This window comes from Ursus maritimus, unplaced genomic scaffold (genome assembly GCF_017311325.1).
Source record: "Ursus maritimus isolate PB19 unplaced genomic scaffold, ASM1731132v1 scaffold_3, whole genome shotgun sequence".
NCBI classification, from domain to species: domain Eukaryota; kingdom Metazoa; phylum Chordata; class Mammalia; order Carnivora; family Ursidae; genus Ursus; species Ursus maritimus.
In genome coordinates, this window is record NW_024425563.1 from 19,721,886 (window position 1) to 19,744,723 (window position 22,838).

General features: G+C 38.6%; 1 protein-coding gene across 2 annotated transcripts in view; it reads left to right on the forward strand.

Annotated features, from left to right (window-relative positions):
- CHCHD3 (coiled-coil-helix-coiled-coil-helix domain containing 3) overlaps positions 1-22,838 on the forward strand; it is a 262,201-nt gene that overhangs the window by 208,185 nt on the left and 31,178 nt on the right. For both annotated transcript variants that reach the window (XM_040643982.1, XM_008712051.2), the window contains one exon: positions 1,884-1,954. In XM_040643982.1, coding sequence (XP_040499916.1) covers positions 1,884-1,954 — 71 coding nt within the window. The remainder of the gene's footprint in view (positions 1-1,883; positions 1,955-22,838) is intronic.

Below are 22,838 nucleotides of genomic sequence, written 5' to 3' on the forward strand. Positions count from 1 at the left end.
AGATTATTTTATTCTCAATATGCTTGCCAGCAGGAGAATGAATAAATACTGGGTATTCATACAGTGTTGATCTCACTCTGCAAAAACACTTGACAGGTTTCACATTTCTGGTGCCCATCTTGTTGGATTTCTGTAGCCTCTTTGGCAGAGGTAGGCAGGGCTAGTCTCATCCATATTTTACAGGTTAGGAACAGTGAAAAGGAAGCCAAGGGAGTTTGAAGGACTTGCTCAAGGTCACAGAACAGAACCAGAAAGCAGATCTTTCAACCTAGTCCTGGCTCTGTCTGGACATTACAGTTTCAGTGCTTGAAATAATTGAAAGTATTAATCAAGATGTTATTGCTTCGCCAGAATTTTAATAGGTAATTCAGTAACATAATGCCCACTTGACAGTTTATCATGGTAGTATGGGGAGTTTCTCATCAGTGTTACTGGTACATTAGTAACTGCCTTTTTACTGCCCTCTTTGTTAGAAGGGTTCACAAAAAAGCTTAAACCAAACATTGCAAGAGCATGTTGTGACTGGTGTGTATTTTAATGGAAAGAAAAATCTTATAAGTAAACCTGAAAGGAAGGTGTGACACAACCTCAAGTTAAAATATCTGAGAAGACAAATGGCCTTTTGGTCACTTGAGACCTACAGATGAATTAAAACCTCTCGGCATGTAGACTGATGAAGTTGGTCAGTCAAATTGTAATTTTAGAAAATGCAGAAGCAGTACACTTAGAATATTGTCTTCATGTCAAAAATGCACCTTCGTGCTTGAAAATGATAAAAAATTACAATCGATCCTTACAACTGTTCTGTTCATCTTTATTGATCAGGTGCAAGAAAGATAAATCGCAGCCCAAATAAGATTATAGTAAATGTTAGCATCGTAGGGGACTCTAGGTTGATAGAGAGCCATTCATCATCTCAAATGGTGACTGTCCACTGCTCCAGCCACCCTGAGTCTGCTGTCTAATCACATACCTATTGATTTTATCTACATCCAGCAAACCTGGATGTGACTGTCATTGGGCAACCCAGATTGTTAAATGCAAAGGGGTCACTGGTGTGAAGAGGATTTCATTTTCATTTTCTCTCCAACCAACAATGATTTATTAAAAAATAAACCACCCCAAGTCATGCATGTGAAACCTGAGCAATTAGGGATTGAAGGTGCATAATAGACCGCTGTATTGTGTAGTGTTCCTTTGTACTGGGACACATTTTGCAGGATATTTCATTGAGTCTAAAGGTTCCTGGGGTCATTTAGGCCACCCCCTGCAATAAGACAGGTTTCAGAGTATCCAGCCAGAATAGACAGTTTTAAAAAATTCTTCTGCCTCAGGAAAGGCATTACTTTCCTATTGCAACTTAATATATGTTGCTTATGTGTTCATGTATGTAATAGTAGAGACTTTTTTTTTTTTTGGTGTAAAAATTACCTAAATCCATCATCTGTTCTTACTGATTAATTTGTTATTAATGTTGATGCTCTTGTGGTCATATGGAGGTGATAGAACACATTCTACTCCATAAAGAATCCATCTCGAGGACAAAAATACTGTTTAAAAAAAAAAAAAAAGAATCTTGAATATCCTAGGTAGAACATTGGAATAATAGGCAAAATATGTTAAGAATTTTCTCATGGGATCAAATAATGGTGCATTTTAACTGTGAAAGTTTATTTTAATTATAACTTGTATGCCAGCAGATATACCATTATTTAAATGGATACCTTTACATGCATTTTTGGAAGTAACTATGCCATTTATGCAAGAAATCTTTGTCCTGTTGCTTAAATGGCTGAACAGAGATTTTATGTATTTTTTTAATTATAAGTCTTGCACACATTTTGTCCTGTTGGACAGTGAAAACTATCAATCTTTGTCCACAGAGCTCAGAATTCTACAAAGTCACCACTGAACAATATCAGAAAGCTGCCGAAGAGGTGGAATCAAAGTTCAAGTAAGTTTTTAACACTCTTATAATTATTTACTGTTCTTGACAAGAGGCACGTACAACTTTATTGCTTTTTGCCCAGAAGATAGTTTGTTGGGTAGCCCTCTGGAATACTCGGAAGTGTGTTTGGGTGGGTGAGGTGTATCCATGTTATCTGCTATTAGTGGAATTCAAACATGAGGAAAGAGCCTTTGATGAAAGCTTGTTCAACTCAGTTTTATGAAATAAGGGAAAACTGAAAGCAGTGGTAATAGAATTTTCATTTGGAATCATACTGCATAAGATAGGATGCCCCTGATTTTGAAGGTGTTGTGAAATTGCTATTAATACAGAAACATAGAGACCATTCACTTCTATGTAATAAAATGGCGGGCATGTCCAAATTTGAGTATCCACTTTTCTCATGTTTAAGCTGTTTTCATTCCTTCACATGTACCTTGAAAGCATTTAAATCACAGACTTTACCTTGCCCTTGATTATGAAGGTGATGTTAAATTGCTGCCTCTGTTAATCCTTGGAATGTTTAAATGAATGTTCTGTAATTGATGGATCAAAGTGTCCATGACCCATAGCCCTGTACTTTCTCTTTGCTTCCAGTTCTCATGATAGGTAAGAAGACATCATTCAGAATTTTCCTGAGAGTATAAACAGTTCTATTGTGTAACCCCTGTTAGTAGCCCATGTGCAAATTAGTGAAGCACAAAAAGGTGTTGTGACAGGTTTAGTTGAAAGATCGCACTGGGCTCTGACCTCCTTTCTGGTACATGTTTATAAGCATTTGATAAAATGATTAAACCCTAAGTTGTAACATTATTATTTTCTGCTGTGGTGCAATTTGTGTGGTAATGGATATTAGTGTTCTTTTAATGTTGATTTTTTTAATGATTTTTTTTTAATTTAAAGATGATTTGAGGTATATTTAATAGACCTCTAGTCTTTGTTAGTGAATTCTCTTTTTAGGGGCAGCAGGGAAAGATCTGAGAATGGGCCACAGATCTCACTCTTAAAGGTTAACGTGCTATCTTAAGTATTTAGATATAAAATTGGATATGGACTTGATTTTAAAAGGTACTCTACATACGTATTTTTTAAGATATGTTTTTATCTTTCTCCCTAATGATATAGTAACGTTTGTTAACTTTTTTGTCTTTGTACCATGAGAATTTTTGATTTGGCACCCTGGGTATTTCTTCATTGTAAGAGGACAGTTATTCAAATAACTAAGTTTTAAGGTAAATCAAAGGAGATCAGTTCTTCAGAGTGATCTGTGGAGTTCTTATAAAGAAGATACTAATTTAGTTCAGGCTTGAAGAGGAGTACTGAGTGGATGGAACAGAAAAGTATTCAGAAGGAAAATCATGCTCTGTGGTTGGTGAGTGTGAAATTCGTTCAGATCAGTGGTTTGATTCAGAGGGACTCTCGTGCAAGATGAAGTTGGAAAGGTCAGTAGGGGTCATCATTAACTGCTGGGCTAAGAAGTTGGTCTTCATTTAGCAAGAAGCTTTTGGAAGGTCTTTGACCAGGTAAATGCCCTGATTTCTGTGCTCCTTGAATATTAGTCTGACAGCGGATGTGAAGCTTGATTTGGAGGCGTGGGAAACAGTTAGCCATAGTACTAAGTAAATGAGAGGACTCTGCAAGCAACAGAGAAAAGGAGGAGATGGGTGCAAGCAAGTCATTGAAAGATTAGATAGGAATTAGCGAATGACTGGCGTATTCGTTGGCTAGGGCTGCCTAACAAAGTCCCGCAGACCAAGTGGTCTAATAGAAATTTATTTTCTCACCATTCTGGAGGCTGGCAGTCTGCGATCAGGGTGCCAGCAGGGTTGGCTTCTCCTGAGGCGGCTTTGCTTGGCTTGAAGGCAGCCATCTTCTCCCTATGTCTTCACAGTGTTTGGCTCTCTGCATCTGTGTCTTAATCTCACTTTCTTATGAATCACATTGGATTAGGACTCACCCTGATGACTTCATTTTAATTTAATTATCTCTTTGAGAGCCCTTTGTCCAAGTACACTTTCTGATACCGGTCATTAGGTCTTCAACATATGAATTTGGGAGGAGGGAGCCCAATTCAGCCGTAACACCTGGATAGAGGGGCCGGGGAAAACCAGAAATAGAGGTTTAGCAGATTGGAAAATTGGGGGAAGCTGGATTTTTATAGAGTTCAGTCTGGATTGAGATGAAAAGAATCACTCTTCTGAAAGCCCCGTGCACCTGCCATGTCATTCAACCTGGGCTAGCCTGCTGGCAAATGAGAGGGTACATGGAACACACAACTAATGTCCTGCTGACTTACTTTCTCCAGGACAACGTGGAGCTGTAGGTTAGACTTCATTTTAATCAGAGCCTCAGCACCTTCATTCTCTCTTACGTTTGGAAGATATTATTCTTTATTAATTCTACCCTCACCTGATGTAGTAGAAAATTTGGCTTTTCCCAGAGAGAGGTCTGGCCGTTAGACTCATCTTCTGGGAGAGGTAACCTCTGACCCCTTGGAACTTCCCAAGTGAGGGAAGTGTCTCATTTGTCATGCCGGGCCCTTTGGGCCATGTGATATGAGCCCAGTCTCTGGGGAAGTGGTGCCAGAGACTGAATTAGCCACATGGGCAGCTAGTCAAGCAAGCCCATATAATGAGGCTCCAGTGAAACCCTGGACACTGGAATTTGGGTAGGCTTCTCTGGTTGATAATACCCTGTGCATTTTGTCATGGGTTGCTCCCAGGAGAGTAGAACATCTTGAGGACAGTGGAACTTTGCATCTGGAACTCTTCCAGACTCTGTTCTATATATCTCTTCATTTGGCTGATTCTCTGTATCATTTCCATAATAAGTCATAACTGTGAGTTTAATAGCTTTCTGTGAGTTCTGTGAGTCCTTTGGTGAATTATTAAAGGTTAGAGTGGTTTGGGGAACCCCTTGAGCTGTCAGGTGACGTCAGGGTAAGGACGATCTTGGGGACCCTGCCCTCAGACTTTACAGTTTGGCTAAGTGTAGTACAAACAAACTCTAGGTTTTTACGTACTGTGAGGGAATTTTAAGAGCTAGCTTTTCAAGTGAGCGGCTGTCATTATATTATGATTTTTTCCAGCACTACCTTAGACCAGGCTTCTTAGAGCGTTGTATTTTTGATTTGCAGTGATTTGTTAGCTTCACACGTAGGAAGTGATAGTGCCTTGGCTCTGAGAGATGCTTACCATCTCTGAAGGCCCTGAAATTACTCAGTGGGACTTTGCTTCTCCTTACAGATGTGGCCATCCCAGGTAATCATGGCAGCTTTAATCTTTTGCAAGGCAGTATACTATATCCTTTTCATTTCATGACAGAGCTGATCTCAGCAGTCCCCCTTAGACAACAGGTTCTGAAGTACTTTGAGGAGGATTTAGTTAATTTTATCTCATGGAAGATTCCATTTGGGTGCATCTTGGTTACAGGAGATGGAAGCTTTTGAAATTGCAATTTCAAGGGCGATATTATATACCTGATAGGGGGTCACACAAAATCATTGTAAAGAGAAAGCAAGCTAAGAGCATTTGAAGCCACGCATGATGAACACCAGTCACATCGATGCATCCTGCCAGGATAGCTAATGGAATTATTTTAGGCATGCTTAAATATTAACTCCCACTTCAGTCCTTCAGTTTATAGTTTTGGCAGGAAACCATTAGAACACTTTAGATTTAATGGAATTTTTCCCCTTATTTAATCAACACGTCATTCATTCAGAGAGCTTCTCTGTGACATGCCCTCTGAGTTCTGAATATACAGCTATGAGGAAACAGGTAGGATCTTACCAGGATGGACCTTGGAGTCCATCAGAGAACAGAAGGGAGACAGAATTTTAAAATAAAGAGCTTTTGAAAAATCCAAAGTTAGTTCTACTATCATGAGATAATTGTGTCCCTCATAAGTCATTAAAAATACTATTTACATTTTTTTTCAGTAGGAATTAAACAGTTTGGAAATTAAGAATGTGTGCTGTTTATTTTCCTGCAAGAACTTTTACCCCACAATAGCTTTAACATTTTACCTGTAAAACCCAAATCACTTAATCCAGCAATTTTTTTTTTACATCTAGCTTTTATTCAAAAGATAACCTTTACTTTTCCTAGTCCAAAGAGAAATAGTCACTGTTAGCAGTTCCAATTGCTTTTATCACTCTTTGTTATTATCTGTTAAATAGAGCAATTTATGGTACTAGTTCCTAGTTTCCTGATGCTGGTACCATGTCGCGTAGCTCGGCTTACTGAGAATTATGCCCCGTATTAATCCTTATTCTCCACCTGAAGGTAATTAAACAAAACACTATATTAAATGTTACATTGGTGGTACTTTAGCATAGGTCAGGCACAAGATAAATGCCCAGCGAATATTTGATTTTATTGTTTTTATTTTATATTTTAATTTTATGTCCAACTCAAGTTATATGACTGTGCACCATAAGAGAAATTTCTATATTTGTTTCCAGACAAAATCTACATGATGTTAAACCCCCCTCTGAAAACAAACAAACAAACAAACAAAAACCAATGGAAAGAGTTCTTACCCTCCGGGAGTTCCCAGCCCAGCCAAAGATAGGGGATGAAGCCGTGGGGAAGGAGGGCAGGGTGAGAGATGTGGCTGAGCAACAGGGAGAGGGATGCAGGGGCTCTGTTTCTCGATCCCTATCAGAATCAGACCTCCTTGGGTGGAGTAAAGCCTGTGTACCACATCTGCAAAAAGAAAACCTTATTACCAGTGTGTTTTGTACATAGGTTTTTTTTAAATATAAAAACAAATATTAAACACAGAAATGTAGAATATTCTGAAGGCAATGGAAACCTTGTGAGGACAATACGATATCAAACAAATGCAAAGCATTTTTTTAAAAGATTTTATTTATTTATTTGACAGAGAGAGAGAGTGTGTGCCCAAGTAGGCAGAACAGCAGCAGAGGCAGAGGGAGAAGCGGGCTCCCTGCTGAGCAGAGAGCCTGACGTGGGGCTTGATCCCAGGACCCTGGGATCATGACCTGAGCCAAAGGCAGTCGCTTAACTGACTGAGCCACCCGGGTGCCCCAAATGAAAAGCATTTTAAAGACAATTGATATTTCTTTCCTATGCTTAGGTAATAAAGTGGCCCGTTTCTACCTTCCATAAAGGAGAAAGTGTGTATATGGGAAGTGACATAGGTCTGTTGAAAATAGTTTTGGAATCCTTTTGTTAGAGGTGTAATATTTCAGCTTGGCTTCAGTTTCGTTGCAAGATGAAGCACTTGTAAAGGAGTATGATTCTATGAGATCGTACGTGAATACTAGTAATACTCTTTTGTGCCCGACTTTAGAAGGGTTTTCACTTTTATCCTTGAACGAGGTTGTTGAAACGTGACTTATAAATTGAGGCTCATGGAAGAAGCCTGGGTTATCCTTACAACGTATTAAAAGATTAGTTACCCTGTGGAAGAAGTTTAGGTGATTTTAGAGTATCTGAGGAATGCTATGCAAAACTCCTAGAGATAAAATGGATTTGGTAAGTATTACCATATATTCAAAGTTTTCTTCAGGGTAAAATGCTTTAACTTTAAAATGTTTTTGGTTTTATTAGGTTTTTCACTTTGACTGATGTAGGGGTGGAAAAGTTTTCCCTTCGTCCAGGTTCTTTGGCTGGTCGAATAATTAAATTGATATAAAACCAACTAACAGAAGAAAACAACTCAAAGTGTAGTATTGTGTATAGTTGAGAAAGACGTGGAGAAAGTGAATAACTCTCCAAAGTGGCCAGAACCATCACTTAAATAGCATCTTCAGCGAAAGACAAAAGATGTGGGAGATACAGAATCCGTTATGGGAGCACAGTAAACCAGGGCAAGGTTGTTACGCAGACTTAAGTCCTCGTCTTCTCCACTGCTAGGAGTTTCTAGAGGCTGAATCATCCCCTCTCTACCTGATACCGCCAGGGAGACGCCCCTGCAAATGGAGGATTCCTTTAGACATGTCGATGTCTCCTGCAAAAGGGTCCCTTCTTTTGGTGTGCAGAGCTTGTCATGTGTTGGCAGTTTCTTAAAAGTCATCAACCAAAAATAATCCTTATGCCAGAGAGACATGTTTTGGGGTGGCAGATTCTGCTCCTCTACACAGGCAGTCCTTTTCTGTTTCTCTTTTGGGTGGGGGATTTTAACAGCTATTCTGCAGATGAATTGGTGGGGCTGAGGATGACATGCCAGCGCTCTCAGCAGGTGTTTCTCATGTTCTCTGTAATTACACATGGGATCAGGGACAGTTTTAAGCAACAGTGGTTAAAGATCCTGCTTAATTGGCTGTAAAATAATTAAATAAGGTTTTGACTGGCAAATTTATAATTCTGTTAGATGCGTAAGCCAGCGCGCCTGAATGTCAATGTGACTTCAGTTTGGAAATATTAGATTAATAGAACTAATTGTACTGCAGGTACAAAGTTTACTCTGATTAATAGTCTTAAAACTTTTCTAGAAGGGTAGCCAAGTAAATTTATGTTACTTACCTTTTACCTTTTACTTTTAATTAAAACTTATTTCAAAAGTTTGAGCTGTTCAGTTTTGCTGTGCTTCTCTTTCTGGCTTCTCCAAAGTGGAGCTCCAGCAATTTTTCAGTGACTCCAGCTGCCTTATTGAATACCTTGCCTTATCAAAAGGATTAAAATTATATACAGTTGTACCTGTATTTGTATCTGTAGCTGACAGGTACCCTGCACATCGTCTCTAACACTTATTGATGTCTGCTTATAACCTACTTTAGTGCTGCGCGAATGGCTCTGATAGACCAAATGTACATGATAAATGTTTTATCTCTGATTCTCATTGATCAATTTCTAAATGATCAAATGGTTTATCTCAGTAAGACACTAATTCACATTGATCAAATTCTAAATGACCAAGTTGACTTGGTTTCTGCTGAACACAAATCGTATTAAAACAACATTACTTGAACATGCTGTCTTTTCTAATGCAGGAGTTAGGTTACGAGCAGTTACATTATAACTAGAGTTATTGTATTATAAAGATGTCTCCTTCATAATGAAAAGTTTACACAAGAAGAAAAGAATGCGATATTACAGGAAGAAGAGGGCTTTGAGCAAGGATTTGGGCTTTTACTAACTTTTAATTAAATTCTGCATTTGTATTGGGCCGTCCTTCCCCTTTTTTTAATTTGAAAGGCTGTGAGCAGGAAGTATAGCAGCTGCACTGGTGACATTTTATCCCCTGAGGTCCTCGGAGCCAAGTAACATCTTGATTATTCAGTAAGAGATTTAGTAACCAAGAGGCAAAATTCTAGATAAATATACCTGTACCCTTTGTGTATAATAAACTTGGTTCCAATAGCCTGTTTAGAAGTTTAAGTTTATTTGTTGTTTTTTAAGAAACATCAGTTCACCTATGTCAACTGACGAGTTATCTCAAACCCTCTAGAGAACGTCGGTGTGTTGCTGGTGGAGGGTTTCACTTCTGAAATTGAGAAACAATGTTTATGAGCTGAAGAATATACTTTGTATATGAAGCTAATGGCAAATACGCATTTGGCTGAAATATAGTCTTTGCTATTTAGAACAACCGATTCCTCAGGCAGGTTATTTATTACATCTTTGGCTTGTCTCTTCCATCTGTAAAATGTAAATTATAACCGCTACTCTCTTTAGGGCATCCAAGCTGAGAAGGTTTAAAAGTTAAAAAAGAAAGAAAAGAAAGTTGTCAGTGAGCCTCATCTAAAAATGGTTGTAAGTAGTTGTTTTACTCAGTTCTAAGACACTGGCTGCCATTTTAAGTATGTTCTGGATAGAGTGGCAGCCCTCCGGTACTTCCTCAGGGGATATGTACAGGGTAGCCTGCCGCCTCTCAAGCTATAAGTCTGTCTCCCTTTCCATCCCCCACATCCCACCCACCTCCAGCCACAAATTAGTTCCAAGTAAAGTAAGATCTGCTTTGGAACACCAGTGTTTGACAACATTTCATATGATAGGCATTTAAAATTGGTTAGATTTGTGAAGAAACCTTAAGTGATTAATGCTTTTTTAAATTCCTTTAAGGGTTGGAGCCCTTCTAATCAGGTCTAAGTTATTTAGTTTCTTTTTGATCCTTTTGGATCTCTGTGTTTAGTCTATACACTGTCTTCTGAGGGAACAGAAGTAAATGGCAAGAAACATTAACACCAGTGGGAGTTAGCTTTCTATCTCTCCCTTTTCTCTGCTTTCTAAACTGTCCTTCACAGCATTCCACTCAATCCAGAAGTGTCTGCAGAAAGGGGCAGGGCAGGGTGGCAAAATTGATTGGAATATAGGGCCCCAAAGGGCAAGTACGGGAATGTAAACCACAGACTAGATGGTCTGTGTCACAAAAAAGGACACAAACTGCAGCCTGCACATGAACATCTGCAGTTGGTCACAAGGTCAAGAGAGGGTTGCCACAGCCGCTTCCTCCTCATGTCAACCTAAGTCTGTAAAGGAACCTCGAGGGGTGCCAGAAGCTGCTGAAGGTCCGTCCTATTAGCCCCACCCTATCCAGGACCCGGGACTCTGGTCTCTGTCCTAGCTGTGGCAGTGAGGGTTGGTTTGGTTTGCTCTGGGCAGCTTCTTTATTTTAACCTGTTTATGTGTTGTATGTAAATGATCCTAACCAGTCTTGTTGTAGCCCTTAGGTTTGTGGCCGTAAGCTCCTGAATTCATGATTTGTTCCACGTGAGGTAACAGATTGTTCTGTTTCCCCCCTACAAGAACATTAGCATTGAACTTTTTTCCTTAATCAATACAATCCATTAAGAATCTAGCATACCCTACATGGTTATATGAAATATTAATTGCACGCTGTTAGATAAGTGGAGATTCTGCCAGAATGATAGCTTGTATCATAGTATTTAAAATGAGAACATTTAGAGTTCTAGAGTGCATGCTATTTTGGAATTTGTTTACTGATCCTTGCTTATTTGAGTCATTAACTAACCGTACAGCTCCTGGTTCCCAAAAGCTATTTCTGACTGGGGTTAAGAAGTTTTTTCCTCTTGCTCATTCTGACTAGAGTTCCTTTATGTTTTAAAGGATCCAGTAGAAAATAATTTTTGATTTTCCTTTGATGTTTTCAAAGATAAGAAAAAGTTATTTTGCTTTTTGAGTGTCATTCAGCTGCAGGTAGAAAGGAGAGAAGCTCGTAAGGAGGGTCCATTAGAGTTAATTATTGACTGACTGACCTGCCACATTTTAAAACATCCAAGAAGAGTTCTAGGACATAGATTTTTAATTCTTTCCTTTGTCAGGGTTACAGGGTTAACCATCTTAAAGTCTTGAGTGTGGTTAAAAATTACATCATAGCCATTACCTACACATAAAAATGATAGCTGTCAGAATGGTCTCTGGGACGTTGTATAGGTTCCACCATATTGTAAGATCCAGTTATGTTTTATCGCTCCACAGTTTGGTAAGCCTATTCCAAATTCTATCAGGCCTCCATGCCTCCAACCAGATAATTATAGATGTCTGTGGTTGCCCTTTCACCATGCGTGGGGTAAAACCATGATAGTAAGATTGAAACCAGAACTTCTAGGATAATTGTACTTATACATTCCTATAGCTCATTTGAAATTATAATTTATCATGAGCTGTCTCATGGTTTCAGTCTATTAAGGATTCTCATTGCTGGCTCTTTTGAATTTTCTTAAGACATAAGCAAACAAAATACAAAAGTTGGTAACTTGGCCCTTACCATAATTTAAAACTTCTGTTCATCTAAAGACACCATTAAGAAAAATTTTAAAGTGGGCAAAAGATTTGAACAGACTCTTCAAAGGAAGATATGAGGATGGCCATTAGCACATGAAAAGTGCTAAGAACATCATTAGTTATGAGGAAAATGTGAATTAAAAATGTTGGAATGCTGAAAACCGAATGGACTGAGTACTAATTGTTTGAAAGGATGTGGAGAAACCAGAATTTTCATCCTTTGCTGGTGGAGTGCTAAAATGGCAGCCACTGTGGAAGAAGTTTGGCAGTTTCTTATAAATTTAAACATACATTTGCTCTATGACTCGGCAGTTCTAGGTGTTTATCCAAGAGGAAAAGAAATACACATCCACAAAAAGATTTGTACGCTTATGTTCATATCAAGCTTATTATTCATAGTAATCAAAAACTAGAACCAACTGACATGGTCCAGAGAATGGATAAACCAATTGTGGTATATTCATATAGTAGAATAGAATACTCTTCAGGAGTTAAAAAAAAAAAAGGCAAATTATTGATACATGTAATAACATGAATGAATCTGAGAAACATGTTAAGCAAAAAGAAGCCAAACACAAAACAATACTACCTGCTTCCATTTGTTTGAGTCTGTAATGTGAAGTTCAAAAATAGGAAAAATTAGTCTGTACTGACAGAAACCAGAACAGTTGATGGGGAGAGAGGGCAATTTGACTGGAAAGGGACATGAACTTTCTGAGGCACTGGGAGTATTTGTTTTCTGGATAATAGTTACTACAGACATACACAATTTTTACTACAATATGAACAATTAAGATATGGGGCTTTTTTTAATTTTTTATTTTTTTAAAGATTTTATTCATTTATTTGACAGAGAGAGAGACAGCCAGTGAGGGAGGGAACACAAGCAGGGGGAGTGGGAGAGGAAGAAGCAGGCTCCCAGCAGAGGAGCCTGATGTGGGGCTCGATCCCAGGACTCCAGGATCACGCCCTGAGCCGAAGGCAGACGCTTAATGACTGAGCCACCCAGGCGTCCCAAGATATGGGGCTTTTAAAGAAAATACTCATTATACTTAAAACACCCTAAATTCATTGTTAATTAATTTTAACTAGGAAAAAAAATGCCCAAAATATTAGGAGTGCCCAACTTCTAACTATAATTTGTCAGAGGTGAAATAAGTTTTAAGTTTCTTCAATTTTAATCAGTCGTAAGAAACTTACGATTACTAATTGTATCCGTAATCATATTTTTTTATTATTCAGTCTATTTCAATGCTATAGAAATATAGGAGTAAACCTTGCTTTATTTATTTTCTTAAGAATCAGTCTTTTTTCCTCCTTATTAAGTTACATTTGCCTGTCATATACTCTCTTCCTCATTAGTCGAGAGTCTTGTAGATATACCTGGTCACATTTTGAAATTTATTTTTGATAAAGGGATTTTGGAGGCAGTATTTATAAATGAAACATTGATACAGTAACACCGGTCCTTTTTAATATAATAATCTGAGGCAGCAGTTTGTTCATACTATGTATTACATGCTGGCAAAATGCTTCAGAACTTGTGAAAGCTTGCATCTTGGCCCTTCCCTACATGTTGAAACGAAAGCACACATGTTCCCATGTTCAAGTGTCGCCAAGCATCCCCAGCTTGCTCACATGGCTGCCTTAGGCTGTGTTATGTGCTTTCTCATTCAGTGGCCAACAGTTAAATTGCCGTGTTCCTTTTGTGAGTGTGTATGTCTAAATGCTGGTAATCAACGGCGTCCCTTGAAAATTGATAGATGCGCTCATTAAGGGGAGTTCTTGCTCTTGGCTCCTCTCAGAAGTCACCTCAGCTACCGTTTCTGGATGAAGCTGGCAAGAAATACTGTGCAGAGATACATCTGGCTTTGTATGCCTTTGCAAGGACGCACACCTCCCTTTTCAGCTTGTTAAACATTCTTCTTTGTAGGGATCTTAAGTACAAAGAAGTCAGCTATTTGCCAATTACAGTATCAACACAAGAAAGACTAAGGGCTGCTGTTGTGTGGTGGGATTTTTTTTTTTTTCTTTCTTTCGGATGTGCTGCCATTTGTTCTTCATTTTGTTCTGTTGTGCTGCTGAGATTACACACGTACCTATTTGTGAGACATACCCACCTACTGGAGACTCTGAAGTCCACCAGCCTGCCGCTGGTAGAGATCTCCACAAAGCTGCCTGTGGCAGAGGCACATTCTGCGTGGTGGACGATTGGGATTTCGAAGGTAGCATACACCTGTTTCTGCTTTCAGGGTGAAAAATGAATTGCCAATTACTGTATACATATTCAGACATGACACTTCATGTGGCAGAAGCCTGCTTTATGCTGGGCCCCCAACTATGAACCAGCGGTTCTGAAAAAGGGGTGTGTTGGCGAGGAGGAGAACAGAGAAGGGCCTCCATCCTTGATCCATTAACTATTTTTTGTGCTCGTGCAAGCTGTGGGAAGGAGGTCAGTGCCTCTCACCTTTGTTTCCCCAGCAGAGCTCTTGAACAAGATGAAGCGATCAAAGCCCAGTGCCGGTGCATCCTCACTGTCTCATTACTCTGCAAGCTGCACGCCCAGATGCTGCTGTTTTCCGCATCAGGCTTCCCTGGTACACATTCATAACACCTCCATCACAGCTCGTTGGGCACTGCTCATAATTAACTGGTTCTTTTCTTTTCATGATCGTGTTTTCTGCAGTACAAAAGACGGTAAGATAAAGAAGAAAATAACATGGCTGGGTGTGCACTACTGCTTTCACATATCCTGGGTAGTTGACAGGCAGCAGGAATCAAATGTGTTGTCACTGCTTGAATAATACGTGGTTTTGGTTTGGTTAGGTGAGCTTTAGTTTGGGCGTATTTTTGAAGTCTTTGAATTTGAGATACTGGATTTTGCCAGCAGACCAATTTCACTGATGCTTCTGTCCTGGAGTTCCTTTCAATGTGTGGATTCTGACACGCTGTCCTCATTTGTTTGGATTCTTCCCCCAGCGCAGAGCTCAGTGACATCTATTTATTTTGAAAGATTATTAATATGACAATTTTTGCTTTTGAGAACTTAAATCATCATTGAAATCAACAAAACTACCCATCGAGGGTCTTCGGTACTCCATGCTCTGTGGGCACTGGAAATATGGAAATAGGAGTTTGAGTCCCTGCCCTTGGAGGTCTTATACTTGTTGAGATCATTAGCTCTGCTATTGAGGTGTCAAAACCTCATACAGAAACTATAGCTGTAATGTTTGTTCAAGAAAAATTGTTGAGTATCTCCTATCGCATACATTCCAGGTGGTTTTTATAAATGGGAAATAGGGAGATGAAGAGGGCATGATCCCTGACTTCAGAACACTTGCAGAATATGTGGGGGAGACAGGTTAATACAAAAGTGACTAAAGTGTGATAAATGCTAATATAATGGTACCAACAAAATGCTGTAGGAACAAGGATGGGAATCTGGGTTACAGGAAGAGGTGATTGGCGTAGACTGGGTCTTTTTCACTTTGAGATTTTCATAAGGTAAGAAGAGGGAGAGTAGCTTTCCATTAAGAGGGAATCCCAGTGCCGGAAGTGGTTGGGATGAGTGTGGAGGGAGATGTGATGGAATAGGGGGCCATATAAGATTAGAGTTAGACTCTACATGCCATGTTGTGAAAGGAAGAGTTATTAACTCTGGGGAATGAAGGTATGAGGATTCGGCAAAAAAAATTCTACCTACTTGAAAATATTTTTCTGTCCCCCATCTCTGGTGTCCATAATTCTCACCATGGAATTATGCCTTTTGAGTTGGTCATTGTTTCTAGACGTCTTCCATCAAATATACAAGTGTAATGTTTGGTACGTATGTGTGTATTTATTATAATCACAGCTTATTATACCCTTTTAGTTACTATTATTTTAACAGTAATATCTATTCAAAAATAAGCACATGTTAACTCATCATATTATCTCTTAGCAAAGTTCAGGGCTTTGAGAGATTGGGACATAGGGAAAGAGTAGTTGTGGTTGAAAAGATAGGGAAGAGAGAATTCAAGAAAGTTTTGGTTCATGGGATGCTGTGTGGGGAAATCCTAGAGCATTTTAGCAGAGAAAGAACATTGCAGATAAAGGAACACCAAAAGCCAGTAGGCTGGTTCCTCATTTTAGCATTATCCTTGCAGACCATGTTGTGGGATCGTCTTTGACCTGAAATGGTATAATGGTGAACTTTTAAAAATATTTCTAGCCATGATCTCCTTGAAGGACGTCCTAAGAATTCATATGATACCAAATTCTACATGTTGTTGCAAAAAATGTGTTAAAAGCAAATTTTATATGGTTTATTCAGATGTGGGCTGTCTGGGTGTATGATTTTTGGTTTATGTCTAACTGTGATGGCATGTACCCAAAATATATAAAATTAGCTCCTATATTGCTAGTCCACCTAATAAGATCCTAGTATTATCATTAAATGAATATTTTAAGAACTTTTTTCCTTCCCATTGCATTTTGTGATCAACCTTTGCCTTTTGATATCCTTCCTAGAGTCTTAGTGTAGTGAAAGAATATGAAATTAATAAATGCTATTAGATTTTTAAAAATTTTCAAGGCAGTACTTTTTTTTTTTTTTTTTTTTTGGTAACAAGGCACATGTAATTTTCCTCTCTTTTTTTTCCTTTTTTTTTTTTTTTTTTTTTGGTAACAAGGCACATGTAATTTTCCTCTCTTTTCTTTCAGGTTAACCCTTAAAAGCAAATTGTTGTGAAATTGCAGTTCGATAGTCATCCTTTCACATTTATCTCTATTCATAGAAACGTTAATAAAAAATATATTTTGTTCTAGTTTTAAAAAAATGCTGTGCCATGTATGTTTTCTTTAACTTCCATTTATTCCGGATATATCCTCCTTAGCCAACACCGGTAATTCCAACTCATTCTTTTAAAGCTGCATATTATTCCATGGCATTGATCCACCAGAATTCATGGAGCCCCTCCCCTATTGACAGGCACTCAGGTTGTGTTTCCAAATTATTTGGGTTTTTTGACAAGGAAAAACAAAAAAGCAACCGTTTGCTGCAGTGAAATAAATTTGTACATTAATCTTTAGGAAGTGATACTTTCATTCCCATAACATGGGTGGAGTTTGAAACATGACCAGTCCTTCTAACCATGTGGCCTTGTTCTGTTCTTTGCTGATGTAGGAAATGTATATGCTGTAATAACGCATTGAGTTGTCATAAGGGGTGATGAACAATATAGGTAAAATTCTGGGCATATAATAGGCCCTCAGCGCTATACAGGATCAATTTCTGTACAGATCTAGTGGGGTTAGAATTGGCAGAGCCTAGGTTACTTAACTTGAAAGGTTTTATTACAGTGTGAATCTAAATCTGACCTCCCAAGTGTCCCTCTCTCTTCTTTAAGAAAAGGAAAACCCATTTTGTGAAAATTTTCAGCTTTTTTTGACTTGTGTAATTTAAAAATATTACATTTTGGCACAACCTTTAGAGTTTTTGCTGCTGGTTTGTAATTCCCTAGAGGTGAATTGAAAAGATTAGTGGTAGAACTTTTTCCATTAACTCTGGGAAAAACTACAGAGCAAAAAATTGTCCTTTGGCAGAAATGTCAATCCATACCTCTTCTGGAGCATTTGGAAACTGAAGCACTGAGAAGCTGATTTAATAGGAGAATTGAAAACCAAAATGTATACACATCTTCACCTTTCCTAACTGACGACAAGACAAATGAAAAATATACTCTCAGAACTTGATGATGGAAAGAAAATAGGATCACTGCTGCAGAGAGAGCATTAAGGCTAGATCTGTAAAAGATCTGAGTTCAAGGCTTTTGGCCACGTTCTTCAGAAAGCTGATCTGTTCTTATTAATGATGCATCTGTTTGTACCTCGTGCCATAAAATTCCCCTTTTGTATGATATAGTCTCTAGGAAGTAGCTTTAAGAAAAAGAGAATGTTTAATAATGCTATGGATTTTGCTATAGCAACTTCCAAGAACATATGCTCATTTTCTCTTGTTTGTGGTTCTTGGTCTCCCTGAGTGTGTTCCCCTCCCGGCCCTCCACTAGGACCTCATTCCATTCCATAATGTCAGTATAGCTATAATGAAATAGTAAATATCCATGTCAGCAGAAATTTTACTGGGTATAATCTTTATAGATACCCTTCACATAATGCAATAGAGTTGTTCTATCAAGTTCTCTCTCCTCCTTCCCCACCTCCATGCTTGTACTGCTACATCAGTGAAAGATGATAATCACAGAGATGCTGTATAGGAATTAAATGAAGACCATTCTTGGTTTTGGCACGCCCAAGCTGTTAATATTTAGCTCATTAGGATAGTCTTCAATAGTTCAAGTTTCTGGTGAGTGAATTTTGTGTGTTTTTAAATTGATGTCCATCATATAATTCAATATGTATTTCCTTGGTGATAATCCCTGGACATACAAATTTGCAATTGAGAGTATACCATGCCTCCAAATGTGTTTAAGGACATATGTTTTCTGTCAGATCATTAACCAGCAGTTAACAACACTACTCAAAATAATAATTACATTTTAACATGCCGGGATGTACATAATGTAGTTAGACATGCATATGGGAGGCTGCTCTTGGATAAATGCTGCTATTGCTTATAGTATAGTTTTCATCTAATAACTTGCCTTACCTTTAGGATATTTATATTAATTTGAGATTGTGGGCAATTATAGGTTGGTAGTCTATAATGAATGAACAAAATTCTTCCTAAAGTTTCTACTGAAGTCACTTGCTTGGCATTTGGACCATAATTTTTTCCAGAAATGAGAAAGACTTAATTTGTGGTTAAGTGTCTAGGTTAGTCCTCAAAAGCCTATTTAACCCCTGTATGTTTGCATTTAAGAATGAAAAGACTGGGGGGCGCCTGGGTGGCACAGCGGTTAAGCGTCTGCCTTCGGCTCAGGGCGTGATCCCGGCATTATGGGATCGAGCCCCACATCAGTCTCTTCCGCTATGAGCCTGCTTCTTCCTCTCCCACTCCCCCTGCTTGTGTTCCCTCTCTCGCTGGCTGTCTCTATCTCTATCGAATAAATAAATAAATAAAATCTTTAAAAAAAAAAAAAAGAATGAAAAGACTGGAATTGGGGATGTGGGAAGGAAAAGCAGCAAAAAGGAAAAAAGAAAATAGTGCATTTGCTTGTGCTCATGTGTTTAAACTACATTCTGGATTTAAAAAGCTAATCTAATCCTGGGTATAACCTTGTTTCTGTGAAAAAATATAGATCCACATATAGAGTGAACCAGGAATACAGAAACCTTGGAAAGAATAGCTCTCTCTCTCTCTCTCTCCCTCTCTCTCCCCCCCTGTCCTTTGGTAGCTTTCAAACTTTTTTCCTGGGTTGGGGGGGGGGGCGGTGTTGAACAGTGAGTGGAATTCTGTTTTAAAATGAAATGTTGGGTGCAATCATAACACAAATTGTAATAATGTTATTTTAAAAAATATCAATGTAGTTTTAAGCTTACTTACAATCTTAGCTAATTACCAAGAAAACAAAGAGACTTCTTTTCATGAACACAACACTTAAAAGTAGGAGCTAAGGGTGGTGGCTACAGTCTAATATCAGCCTCAGCACCCAAATTTTATTTGGTTGCATAGCGTTGAGATAATCCTGGTTTGCAGTGATAAGTAGTGGCAGCTGATGGTAGTTTTTTTTTTTAATAGCTTGCCTTGCAATCTCAGGATACTCATTCATCAGTCTGATCCATATGATCGAAGGTGAGATAAGTTTCTGCTTTAAAGCTGAATAATTGACAGTATCTAATAAATCATCATACAGAAGTTAGGACTAACGCCCAAAACTTACAATATTAAAGCACAATATAAACATACCCTTTGACATGACCTCATCTTTTCATCTTTCATGGACCTTGGAGTTACTCATTAAAGAGAGAAGGTGCCTTCATGTTTCTGCAGGTTTGCTCACACTGCCCCCATAGCACAGAACACCTTTACCATCTCCTGCTGGTAAACTTCACTGTCAAGACCTGTCTTATATGTTAGTGTCTCTGAAGTCTTCCCTGACACTTCCTTTCCACCCTACCTCCCCCTAAAAAAGCACAGTTAATCGCTCCCCTGTGTTCGTGTAACTTAAGCCCTTATTACAATCCAGTTTGTATCCTAGTTGCCTGGGCCTGCCTCTCTTCTAAAGCAAGAACCCCTTAGCACGTGTGCTGTGTCTTAGCCACCTTTATAGCAGTAGTGCTCTTGACAGGTGTTCAGTTAATATCAGTATTGTTATTTACTAAATTGATTTAAACTCGTATAAAAATTTTCCCTGCTTTTCAGCTTCTACTCTTTAGGATGTTTTTACTCGAGAAGGGACCTTGAATTTACATTAAAGGAAACCCTTGTGTAAAAAGCCGAGTAAGAATTACAGACTCTTGGGAGTTTGAAGGGTCCATTACCAAGGTTGTGTAATCTAGTTACAGTGTGTGAATCTCATTCCTAAGTGAAGTGAAACCTTCTTGAGGGCAGGAATTGTGCTTTATTCTGTTCATAAATCTCCCCCTAGCACCTAGCACAGTTAATACATGCTGAAGTAAGTTCCTTCAGATTAGGGGACTGTGGCTATGTGACATCTCTCCATCTAGCTTAATGGTTTGCTTTATCCAGTTGTTGGTGTTCTTTGTTACAGACTGTTAATTCAGGGCTGATTTTTGTTGAACACTAGCTAATTGTCACGTTCATCTCCAATACGTACCAGAGAGAAGGCAAGCATCCCTCTTGACAGTATCAACAGGGTAGTTAAGATTATAGCAGGATTCAACATTCAGTGGAGTATTATTTATTAGTTTAAAGTTTGTCATTAATTGGATATTCCTTCAGTTCAGATTTCTGTGCAGTGTGAATTTTTGTTAAAGAAGATATTCGAAAAACTTCCTGACCTTTGCTTTTTTTGAGGACCATTTTTCACCTCTGTGAACGAAGATGGATTTATATATTTTCCATAACTAAAGTGTGTCTCATTAACATTTTCTAGTTGAACTTGGAAACATGACATCTTCAAGTCAGGTAGCTCTCTACCAAGAAAGCCAATTAAATACTTCGTAAGAGTTACCTTATGAAAGCCGACTTGCTTTCCCCATGAGGTCTCCATTGTCTACTATATGAGTCTGTATTAAACTTGATTATAGCTATTTTCTGATCAAGGCACTGGTGGAACTAAGGCATAGAGGAGAAAACTATATGCTTTAAGAGAAGGCTAAGAGAGCCGTTTCTTTTCCTGGCGCAATTAGAACTGTACTGATGGTCAAGTCCCATTGACCCTAGCGGGTTGCTACTTTGCACGCATTACCGGCAGCCCTGCTATGACATGGAGCAGACTTGCCACATCATGGACACATTTACTAAGATAGATAACAGCTAAGGTTCAGCGTTAACTTTTATTGTCAGGCAGGCTGTATAAGAAACCGTCTGGCATCAAAATAGTATGATACTGGCATAAAACCAGACAAATAGACCAGTGGAACAGAAGCAGTAGCCCAGAAATAAACTACATCGTATATGGTCAACTAATGTTTGATCACAGAGCCAAGAATACCCAGTGAAGAAAAGACAGTCTCTTTAATAAATGGTGCTGGGATAGTGGAATATTCACATGTAGAAGAATGATTCAAACTAGACCCTTATGCCACTCAGAAAAATTAACTCGAATTGATTAAAGACTTAAATGTATGAAAATCCTAGAAGAAAACGTAGGCACAGATCTCTTTGACAGAGGTTTAGATAATGATTTTTTTTTGGATACACCTAAGGAACAAGCAACAAAATAAAAAACAAGTGGATATCTGTCAAGCTAAAAAGCTTCTGCACAGCAAAAGAAACCTCAACAAAGTGAAAAGACAATCCATGGAATGGGGAAAAAATACTTGCAAACCATATATCTAATAAGGGATTCATATCTACAATATATAAAGAACTCACACACTCAATAGCAAAAAAACAAATAACTGAATTAAAAAATTGGCAAAGGACCTGAATAGACATTTCTTCAAAGAAGCTAGATAAGGCTCAGTATCATCAGGGACACACCAGTTGAAACCACCATGAAATATCCCCTCATGCCTGTTAGAATGGCCATCACCAAAAAGATAAGAGATTACAAGTGCTGGTGAGGATGTGGAGGAAGGGGAACCCTTGTGCACTCTGGGGGGGGGGGATTGTAAAGTGGTGCAGTCACTACAGTATGGAAGTTCCTTGAAAAATTAAAAATAGAACAGCCATATGATCCAGCAATTGCACTTCTGGGAATATTTCAAAGGAAACAACATGGAAACAGCCTAAGTGTCCATTGATGGATGAATGTATAAAGAAGTTGTAATATGTGTGTATTGTGTATATAAATATATATAATTCAGCCATTAAAAAAAGAAAGGAATTCTGCCATTTGTGGCTACATGGATGGACCCTGACAGCATTTTGCTAAGGGACATAAGTCAGAGAAAGACAAATATTATAGAAAAAGAGATGAGACCTGTGGTTAGCAGGGGAAGGGGAAACTAGAGGAAGGTGGACAAAGGTGCAAACTTCTAAGTTACAAGATAAATAAATACAATATGACGACTACAGCTGACGCTGCTGTATGATACGCAGTTAAAGCTGTTAGGAGGGTAGATCCTCAGAGTCCTCATCACAAGGAGAAAATATTTTGCGCCTTCTTTCCTTCTTTCCTCTTACTGTATCTGTATGAGAAGGTGGATGTTAGCTGAAGCTCCTGTGGTCATCACGTCACAACGTATGTAAATCAAACCGTCATGCTGTACGCCTTAAACTTACACAGTGATGTGTGTCAACTGTTTCTGCATAAAACTGGGGGGATAAAAGAAACTGGTTTGGCTTTTGCTTTGATTTATGAAAAGGTTGCTACGTGAAGAAGATATCACATAAAATAGCACTGTGGTAGCAGTGTTACCAGATGCAGTTGTAAGTATAGCAAGTAATGACTGACTAATTAGGTTCATTATCTTCTTGCTACATTCTGTTCTTCTGATGGGGTGGGCCCTCTTAGCACTGCAGTATCTTCCTTGCTTTTGCTTGGATTAGCATGTTTCTCCAAAGGTTTCCTCTTAACGGGAGCAAGCAGTGTGATGCTGGTCGTCTAAGAGGGGATCATTAAGCAGTCGACTTGATGGTTCAGTTATCCCACAGTGACAGCATC